This window comes from Periplaneta americana, chromosome 7, assembly GCF_040183065.1.
Source record: "Periplaneta americana isolate PAMFEO1 chromosome 7, P.americana_PAMFEO1_priV1, whole genome shotgun sequence".
Lineage (NCBI taxonomy): Eukaryota > Metazoa > Arthropoda > Insecta > Blattodea > Blattidae > Periplaneta > Periplaneta americana.
The window spans coordinates 136,763,737-136,775,051 of record NC_091123.1 but is presented as its reverse complement, the minus strand read 5'-3'; the positions used below and the strand labels follow the sequence as shown (position 1 = coordinate 136,775,051).

Sequence of the window (11,315 nt, the reverse complement as noted above, 5' to 3'; positions counted from 1 at the left end):
TAATTGTTGATGGGGTCAACGTCTCAACTCCCATTATAAAGGAACACTAGAGCCTGGACATTACAGATAATGACGGATTTATTATTTCATCGGTCCAATTTATTTTATTTGAGTGCATAATGTACCTAGTTGGATTATATTTTCGCTGTGTCGACTTCTAGCTGATGTGATATCAGTGCCAACTCTAGGGAGAAAGTAGAATCTCACACTCAAACTGGTTTGAAGGTCATTAAAATTAGTCCTGTTACATCAAAGGTGTAGTGTCCATACTTATAATTACCTATGCACTGGAGTCCCTTTATAATGAGAGTTGAGGCATTGCATGGTCTTTGATAGCACTGAAAATACAAGAAAACAATAATAATAATAATAATAATAATAATAATAATAATAATAATAATAATAATAATAATAATAATAATAATAATAATAATCTCCTATGAGAAGTAAAACCAAAGGTAAAATTATATTGTATTCTGATATTAAATAAATTTTATACATAATTTTATAAAATATTATATTATTTCATAACATAATGTATTATAATAATACATAAAACCTATTCTTACAATTAGTTTATCATCGAGGAACAAGGAAAACCTGTTAACTTGTAATTTACTGGGTAGAAGCAAAGCTGTTGTAAGTGCTTGGTGGATTATGCAACAAGGTAGGTGATGTTTGGATTCTATGTCTGAACTCATTCAAATATTATCGAGGAACCTAATGTAAAACAAATATACCTATTTCTTGAGTTCATGCATAATTTATAGACATTGGCCAGAGTAATTTGCACCGGCTCCTTTTACCATACGAAAGCAGTGATGATAATATAATATTTTCACATTAGTTGGAAGATAAATATAATAATATACAATAATATTCACATTAGCTGGAAGACAATGTAATGTTGAATCATTTATTCTTGAACATTTCATGCACATTGTTTGAAAAATTCACACTGTCGTGATATATTTTGTTAGATCTAAAAACGAAGGCCATCACTATTTATATACATTGTTGTGTGTTGAAAGGGAGCGAAACGAAGGCACTCATTAAATAAATTGCTTGTGTGTTAGTGAGCTGATCGTGGTAACAACATGCATTTGAGAATGTTTGTAATAGTGCGTTTTTGTTTGGGAACATTGTGTTAACGATTTAAACACTTCATAGTACAATATTATTTCACTCGACTTATACATTATAAGTGATATTATAATGGAATATACAGATTCGTCAAGACAACATACCGATTCTCAAACATTAAACAGTCCCAGCATGACATCTTCACCCGCTTCATCGTTAATATGTGCTGTAATGAAAAGTCGAGGCGTGTCAAGTCAGGTAAGAATATTTTATCCACTTTCATGTAAAGTGGACTTTACATCACTAATAAAAAAGTTGTAAACACTTTCCTTACGCAACTAGTTAGGTAATGATACTTCTGTTACGCAAGTAGTTAGGTAATGATACTGCTGTTACCTAACTGCTTGCGTCATGTGAACCACACATTAAATTAAATAAAATGGAATTGATTTTATTTATTGCAATATTACAGAATACCGCGTAGATACTTATCAAAGACTGTGCAAGTTAAAAATAATTAAAACACATGTTTTTTATTCATATAATTTAATTTAATTTCTTCCTGTAACCACTACAGGTTGCCGTCGAAAAGAGTACCATGATACAATAGAGTAAAAGCCTTGAGGCTTAGTGATAAATTGTTGTTAGAGTGAAAAAGAAAGAATCTGAATTATATTGAAACACATGATGTTAAACGAAGTAACGTCAAGGAGATGCGAATTAGTCATGATAAAAAAAAAAGATAAGTCCCCTGGACCAAAAATAAATAAATTAATAAAGCAATAACGTCATATATGTACTTACGCTGTATTCTGAAGTCGTTTATTATAAACATTAACAACAGTATGTTAACAATTTGGCACTAAACATTCAATTGTAGAATTGAACTCATTTTAACAATGTTTGTTTATTTCTCCTATTATTGCTGTTCTGTTATAAAGAAAGGCTGCCGGATAGCTCAGTTGGTAGATCAGCTGGCTACGGACTGGAAGGTCCGGGGTTCGATCCCTCGTGGTAAGAGGATTGTTTCTCGTTGTCAGACTTTCAGAACGGCCCCGATGTTCACTCAGCCCCCTATAAAATTGAGTACCGGGTCTTTCCCGGGGTTAAAAGGCGGTCAAAGCGTGGTGCCGACCACACCACCTCATTCTAGTGCCGAGGTCATGGAATGCATGGGGCTCTACCTCCATGCCCCCAAGTGCCTTCATGGCATGTTACGGGGATACCTTTACCTTTATAAAGAAAACCTATCGTGTTCAAAACAAATATAAACGAATCACCTCTCGCAGGAAGACTAATAATAATAATAATAATAATAATAATAATAATAATAATAATAATAATAATAATAATAATAAAATCTTCTCTTCACAAAATATATGTTCAAAATGGCATAAAAGCAATACACTTTTTTTTATTAAAATTAGTTTTTTTTTAATCAAAGAGGATAAAACGTATGATATACTTATCGTAACTTTTTTATTGCAATACTCGTCTGGTTATCAAACTCGTACTGTAATATGAAACGTTGATACTCATATCGTAAATAACTAATATCTAGGGCACCATACCGGAAGAGCGTATCAGGGGTTAAACTAGCGCTGAGTTTGTTCCCCGTATTCTGCTCCTATACCTTAGTAGTCTCTTCAGTCATATGAACATAGGTTAGTTCTTCCTTAACATATTGTACTATTATAGCTTCCCTGCCGATCCGAAGTTGCTGTCGGGCGTGGGTTCGATTCCCGCTTGGGCTGATTACCTGGTTTGGTTTTTCCGAGTTTTTTCCAAACATAAGGCGAATGTCAAGTAATCTGTGGCGAAACCTCGGCCTCATATCGGCAAATACCAATCGCTATTACAAATCCCTTCGTCGCTCAATGACCCCGTAGTTGATACAGCGTCGTTAAATAACCAAGTAAAAACATATTATATTAGGTATTTCAACACTTGACTTGTTATTATTTTCTATTGAGAAACTTTTGCCATCCAGTCTGCTCTCAAAAAAGCTAAAAGTTAGAATATATAAAGTTATATTATCGGTTGTTCTATATGGTTGTGAAACTTGAACTCTCACTTCGAGAAACAGAGGTTAAGGGTGTTAGGAAAATATTTGGAGCTGAGAGGGATGAAGTTACAGGAGAATGTAGAAAGTTACTGTACATAACGCAGAACTGCACGCATTGTATTCTTCACTTAATATAATTAGGAACATTAAAACCGAACATTTGAAACGGGAAGGTATGTAGCACGTGTGGGAGAATCAAGAAATGTATATAGAGTGTTAGTTGGAAGGCTGGAGGGAAAAAGACCTTTGGGGAGGCCGAGACGTAGATGGGAGGATATTAAAATGGATTTGAGGGAAGTGGGATGTGATGGCAGAGATTGGAGTAATCTTGCTCAGGATAGGGACCGATGGCGGCAATGAATCTCCGGGTTCTTTAAAAGCCACAAGTAAGTATCTTAACTGTTGTAACTATATTCAGCATAGCAGAGGGTTCGTGAAATATGAATACGGGTCTCAAACGCTACCGTCTGAGCCAACTCGCTCAGTTATTTCATATGTTGTGGTATTTTGTGGACGGAGTTTGAGAAAAGTAGCATTTATAGTTTAATTTTGGGATGCATAGTCTAGCAAAACGGGAGGCTTTGAGAGGCGATTTTGGGGAATATTGCATAATAAATAACAACAAATGTTTTCTTATTGGTTCGTTGTTTAACGTTTACGATTTGGCTGTAAGTTAATAGAAGATCGGTAACAAAGAGTGTGACAGGAAGACGTGGCAACTGTGCATTTAATGACGGTAGAAGGAAGTCTGAAGCAGGGTTGCCAGATTGGGCGATATTTCGCCGTTTAGGCTACATAAACAGAGATTTTGCGACTTATTTTTTAAGAATCGCGACTAACACCATTTGGGCGACTTTCGCCCGGAATTTTGCGAAATTTGGGCGACGTAGGAAAAATCATTTAATCGTTTATTAATTTTATTTTATTAAGTAGTCTGTTGCTGATACATCGCTAATCCAATTCAATGATTGACATGAAATATTAGACTTATCATTGTTGACACGCCGGAACTTGTTTTTTTTTTATCCAAGAAAACTTTATTATAGTCAATGAGGGAAGTGGGAAAAAGACATAGGCGGTATGGTACCCCTGTGATACCTCGATTTAAAAAATGCATACCCCTCCCTTACAATACACATTGCATGATGTATACAATAAATGTATTGTTTCGTGCAGTCGGTAATGCGAATCTTTGAAACTTACGGAACACATTAAATTTCTTAACAAAATATTTCCAAGCTACTTCAGTTATTTACTAGATTATTTTGCAATGTCCATTGAGACTTATCATTTAAAATAATGTTAAGGCTTCAAAGTGCCTTACTTAAATGTTTATGAAAAGTGCAACAACAACAAGAATGACAGTCACTAAATTGGCAACAATGACCACCACAAGCTATTAATTGAAATACTACCACAGTCTAGTATATACAGTCACGAAGCTCAATACGTAGTAAATAAGCATCCATAGATAGTTGCTAACCACTAAGATCGCTAATATCGCCTCATTACAGACAATCCAAAATAGTACCGGCACAGTCTATTATTACTAGTACCCTCACAACTCAAGCTTCGTGACTATATACTAGACCAGGGATGTCGAACAGCGCTCTCAAACTGTGAAACGATTAATACTGTTTCCAACTGTAGCTGAGGTGAAACGACAGTCAGTCAGCTCGCTGTAGCAGTACGCAGTGTGTTTATCAACTCTGGCGGCTGGTATGGATATGGAACGACGATTCAGTTGTAAGTGGATAGATAGATATTGATTTATCTTAAAGGACGGAAAGGCACATTGCTTAATATGTAGAAAAGAACTTGGATACATTAGCCATCATAATATTAAAAGGCATTTTAATTCTACACGTCATGCTGAAGCTTATGGACCAGAAAAGTTATTCAGTTTCACTCGTAAAAAGGCTGTAGAAGAATTAAAATCAAGATTGAATTCAGAAAACCTTCCATCATCATCGGGTGTTAGTAGAATAAGCTTGGTTCGTGCTAGCTACAAAATTTGTGAAATTATTGCAACGGCTTCAAAGTTATTTACTAACAGAGAATTTGTGAAAGGCTGTCTCATAGCTGTTGCAAAAGGGATATGTCCGGAATACGTTAATGATTTTAAATCTATATGTTTGTCTCGTAATATTTTTGCAGAGCGCGTATCATAAATTGGAGATAACTTGTAGGAACAACTGATAGCAAGAATGAAAACTTTCACTTATTACTTACTATAGCTCTTAATGAAAGTATCGACCGGAAAGATACGGCGCAGCTAGCATATTCATAATGAATGTCGATTCAGATTTCAATGTTCATGGAGATCTTGTAGATGTCATTTCACTAAAGGATCGAACTCGAGGAGGAGATATTTTTGAATCTGTAACAAAAACTATGAACAAATTTCAAGTCACGCTAAAAGCAATTAATTTTATACATCAAAACAGTTTACGTTTCTGAACTTGAAGTTGCACTGCTGCAACACATACACACAAAGCTGATATTTTAAACATGATATTAACATTATTATTATGATTTATTTCCGTCACTAACGAACAACATTCATGGAATGACCGAGTAGATAAAACATTATTATTATTATGATTATGATTATTATTATTATTATCATTATCAATTCATCCTCATGTAGGATACATTCTTTGTTTATCAGAGTTCATCAAGTGCAAATCAAAACTGAGTTCCTAATCAATTGGTAAGATGTATAAAAGTTATCAAAGTACCAGCCGCCGCAGTTTCGCTTTTGTTTAGTATCATTCGGCCGGACTGCCTGCTACCTGTGTTCAACCGTTGCACGGTAAGAAAGAAGTGAAGGCTGTGCAGTTCACAGCTCGAGAGCGCTGTTCGACATCCCTGTACTAGACTGTGATACTACCGTTGTAAGCATTTCAGGGGTTGACTTATAAAATAAACATGTCTAAATACACGTTAAATACAGATCCAAAAGACTGTGGTTTAGATTTACGAAGTAAACAGATGGTACTCTTTGCTTTGAAGAAATGTATAAACAAATTTTTAAGGATCACATTCTTGTCAGTGATGATATGTCATTCTTCACTAACGGTATGTTTTCTGGCCATAGAAATCAGTGGCGGTATTCCATACCGTCGCATACCGTCTCACTTCCCTCACTGATTATAGTTGTTTATGTTTATTCTCAACATTATAGCTGAGCGCCGGAACTTGTTACCGATCTTCGACACTTGTTTTAAAATCATCAGTACCAGTTGCAGAAGACACAGCCCTGCAGTATATATTGACTACACCCCAACTCTGGCTACTAGCAACAGGCATCTATAATGAACACCGATCAAAATACCCCTCATTTCTCGTGAAAAACAACAACTGAATAGACTACAATGGACTATAATGGACTATATTATGTTGTCAGGAAACAGCTGAATACATCAAGAATATTGATTGATTCGACACTTGTTTAAAGAAACGTATCGCTCTTTCTTCCTCGCCCTTGAAGTAGGTCTACTGCGCTATTTTTTCTTAATCTGAAGACCAATAAACTGATCAGTACTGGAATTTATAGACAAAGCATTGTAAAGAATTTTCTAACAACGTGAAAAATAGCAATCTAGCCGAAGTTTCTACTCCAGCTCCCTAAATATTTAATTCTCTCAAAGGTGTTAATATTGAGATTAGTTTAATTTGTAGGGGGGTATAACAGTGACTTTGTTGTGCGAAATTGGAGAAGTGAAGAGAATTTGAGAAGATCGGCATAAAAACTAATGCAAAGCGTATGCCAGTGGTCGTCAGCACTCGCTGAAATGTGCAAAGGGTAAGCGGAGCCGTTCTGTGTGCCCCATCGTGCAGCAGGAAAAGGTAGAGAACATACCCGCAAGCAGCTATGAGTGCACCATGGTGCACTGTGTTTTCCGCGGGTAAGAAACGCTAGCCCTAGGGTGCTCTGTGCTGACGACCCCTGGCATATGCCATAAATACTAACTTTGTAGAATTTTATTATATAAATATGACATAAAGTAACGATATTATATTATTATAAAAACGTATACTTTGAGATTACTTATTTTTAAAGTAGAAAATTGGAGACATTGGGTTACACTAGCACGATGATTTGGCGACTTTAGGTAAAATCAATCTGGCAGCTTTGGTCGGAAGAAAGACTGGAGCGGGAAGGAAGAAATGCACAACACCAATGTCCCACTGTGACATGTTAGGTTACTGAACATTTTGTTCAGTTACGTATACACCTATAATTCTGTAGTGCTCGGGAAAAGTGGCACACGTCAAAAATGTTAATTTTACAGGAGAAGGAAAAAAACTGTCTTCACACTGGTTTATGTTGATTTGATTTTCTTCTGTATGAATTATTGTAATGGGAGAAATACTTATGTTTTTCCCAAGCGAGCAGATGTTCCGTAAGTTGTCAATAAATTAATAAAAAATGTTTGTAGAAACTGAGTTATGCCACTTTTTCCAAGCACTGCAGAATTATGATGCCTTACGATTTAGCAGCTACTGTTATGTGAACACGTGTTGCAATGTTACAATCTGATCGTTTTTATTTGTATGAATTTCTCAGAAACCGTTCACAGATGACCAGACATATTTGGTTCATCACTCGAAAGTCCCTATTTATTCTTCTTCCACCTGGTACATAAAATAATGTGTATCGTACGTTTTTCTATTAATAAGTCATTATTAACAATATGTATTTTTGTCGAAGACATAAACTAATTCACTATGTTCTTTTTATCAGAGAGCTGTGGATGAATGGGTTAGGAGTTACAAAGCCAATCAAGACTCAGCACTGTTAGCATTGACTCAATTTTTTATCACTGTATCTGGATGCAAAGGAGAAGTTACATCTGCCATGCAGACAACTATGGAACACACAGCCATTATAAAGAAAATGACGGAAGAGTTTGGTGATGTAATTAAATAATTTTGTATTTTATTCATACCTATTATTCTTAGTAAATAGTGTATATATATATATATATATATATATATATATATATATATATAAGATAAAAGTGGTTAGATACTAAATAATTAATGTAATATTGTGTGTACGGCAAATATTTAAGTTATAAACCTTGTAATGAATGAATGAATGAATGACCGAGCGAGCAGATCAATAATTAAATTGTACAAATGTTTCTTAATTCCTGGTACTTCATATTGCTATATTGACAGATCCGTAATTAATTAATATTTGTTGTAGGAAAGTGGTGAATATCCTCTGGTTAAGACCAGCCGTAATTGGAAAAATTTTCGCAAGAACTTCAGTAACTTGTTGCAAGTTCTGATAAAGAAGTGTCAAAATTCAATCATCTATGACCAGTATCTTATGGATAACGTCACATCTCTTCTCACAGCCATGTCCGATTCTGAGGTTCGTGCATTCAGGCACACTTCAACATTTGCAGGTGAGCTAAGATTACCAATTGCCCCCATTTTCCAGAAACAGTCTCTAGAGTGAGTCTCATGTTCCCGAACAGAATCTGTAGGCCTACCCAGAATATCCGGTATTTGTTCGAATATTCCTGAATGTGCATTCTATATGTACCCCAATTTTTCCAAATTTTAATAAGTGACGGTTTGTATAGGCTTAGTTATAGAGAGACTTAGTTATGAAATGAAATCAAATAAAATAAAAAGCTTAGGAATTTATGATGGGAAATCATGCACAATAAGAAGTTGCCATTAACTTGGTTGTTAGTAGGCTCCGTATTCCAGCTACCTATAAACTGGAATGAAGTTGCCTGATTCGAAGTATATGTGACGCCACAGCGCAGGTACAGGTACGTTCGTATACAAAATAGTTACGCATCCTCTGTCCTCTTCCTCTAGATTCTAGAAAGTAAAAACCTGGACGCAGTCATAGTGAGTAGTCTTATCGATCACTGCTCTTACTAGTTGTATTATTTAAATAACCACATCTTTGTGGCTGATTGAAGGCTCATTGCAGAGTTGAAATGCCTTAAGTAAGACTCTCAAGCATGTAATATTGCAGGGCATAGTTGAAGATATTTGAACTAATATTTTCAACAATATTACATATAAATTGTGTAAAATAAATGTAGAAGAGACAAAAACAATGCACTGAAAAACACTGCAATACCACAAGGCACAAAAAGTATGTTGAAAGTAATAAAAAAGAACCAGTACCATCAAAGTCTGAAAATTATGAACATAATTATTAACTCGACGTTTAGCATGGATTTATGTAACTTACCATGATGCTCAGTGCCAACATCTCAATTAATAAATTAGATAATATACATTTTAAAGAATTTCTGGAAAAGTACATATAAAATTAGCCTACCAACCAACCCACTTGCATTACATCATATTGACTATGCACTAGATCTTACTGCAATAGAAAATAAACAGGACGAATGTAGTGAAGTACTCCGTCTTTCTGCTTTAGAAACATTACAAATCCGCTACCAACAAGACAAATGGCTGCATGTGTACACTGACGGCTTCCAAACAGAAAAACACGGGCCCACTGGAGCCGGAATTCATTGCCAACTGTTCTCTACCTATCTCACTCTAGGCAACAACCATACATCTTTTGATGGAGAAGTAAGAGCCCTATGTACTGCTGTGAAACAACTGTTGTGCAGGTCCTTCCCATTTCCAAACATTGTCCTCCTCAGTGACTCAAAAGCAGCAATATCTGCAATTGGAAACTACTTATTACAACAGCTAATGATGACATTCAACAATGCAGAGAAGACATCAAGAAACTAAATAAAATTGTACATCTGCAATGGATACCTTCTCACTGCGGCATTGCCGGGAATGAAGCAGCAGACTTTCTGGCAAAGAAAGGAACAACTATCCCCCTTTCATATTCTAACATGCTGCCATTCCATAGAGCATCTACAAATATAAGAAGTCGAGTGAGACAATGTTTCCATAAGAGTTTGGAGGACCAAATTAAAGATAAACACTGGAAGGACGCACTAAACTCCACTCTCCCCGAATGGCCCAGAAGAGAAGCTGTTGCTACGTTCCGCACCGCAGTAGGTCATGACTGTCTGGCTAATCACCTCCACCGCCTGGGTGTATTATCCAGCCCCCACTGCATGCTCTGTCGATGTTCCGAAATCATGGACTCAAACCACATCAAGACTTGTCCAGCACTTTCATCTGCCAGCTTTGTGGATAGGTACTGGGAGGCCAGAGAAAGAATGCAGCAGTGCTGACATCCTCTCCTTCATAGTTTCACTTACACATTGTTTACTTTATTTCGTTTTCTTTCATTTTAGTTTCTATCGCCATTGTACGGCCAATGACTCTAGTCAAGTGCCACTGCATTGAATAAAAAAAAAACAAAATTAGCCTACTGGGTTTTCAAGGAAGAGCGACATGCAATATCCTAATGAAACTCAAAAAAAATATCAGAGAGTAGGAATATCTTGTACTACCAGTACATCATGCACCAATAACGTCATGTGCTATTGAAAGAATTTCTTGCAATATAAAATCATTTCAAGTGACATCCGCATATGTTCAAGTTCCGTAACTTACGAATGCACGTTATTATTCACTGCAAAGATTACGGTGAAAATGAACATCACGACTCAACCATGTGTTTACTAGTATAGCTTCAGAATGTCGGGAGTTGACTGTACTCCACGAACACGCAGCGACGACTTGTTTGTTTACATCATTATCCGTTGCATTACCTGTGTTCGGGGTACTATATACCCAATGTGTCTATAACTTCAGTCTTTAGGTAGCTGTAATACGGAGCCTACTTATTAGCATTGAAACGGGAAAAGAAAAAAACAAAGAAACCATTTTTTTTTCACAGGAATGGCAACAATCTAAACCTCTATAGGGTTGTTTCCGATCTCTGATAACGAATTTGAATGACATCATGTGCGTCAGGAGTCACACGACAGCTGAACTGTGGCGCGAGGTGACAGACCAGTAGTGAGTGATCTCATAGTTAGAGTGCACGGCGACTCACAATGGAAATTCCCAAGAAAATCGAGCCTTTTTGGGAGGGGTACATAACTATCCTTTCCGATGCCAAGTACAGTTAAGTGAAAATAAAAGAAGCCTGCAATAAACGAGGTTTCGTTATTTCCAAGAAAGGTATCTTTTGTGTACTTAATAAGATTGGTAAAGCTCGAATGGAATTAATTTGTATCAT

General features: G+C 36.1%; 1 protein-coding gene across 1 annotated transcript in view; it reads left to right on the top strand.

Moving 5' to 3' along the window:
- Positions 1-1,042: 1,042 nt before the first annotated feature.
- LOC138703463 (cohesin subunit SA-1-like) overlaps positions 1,043-11,315 on the top strand; it is a 66,102-nt gene continuing 55,829 nt past the window's right edge. The window contains exons 1-3 of the mRNA XM_069831343.1: positions 1,043-1,341; positions 7,899-8,072; positions 8,367-8,571. Of these exons, the coding sequence (XP_069687444.1) occupies positions 1,216-1,341; positions 7,899-8,072; positions 8,367-8,571 (505 nt within the window). The 5' untranslated portion in view covers positions 1,043-1,215. The remainder of the gene's footprint in view (positions 1,342-7,898; positions 8,073-8,366; positions 8,572-11,315) is intronic.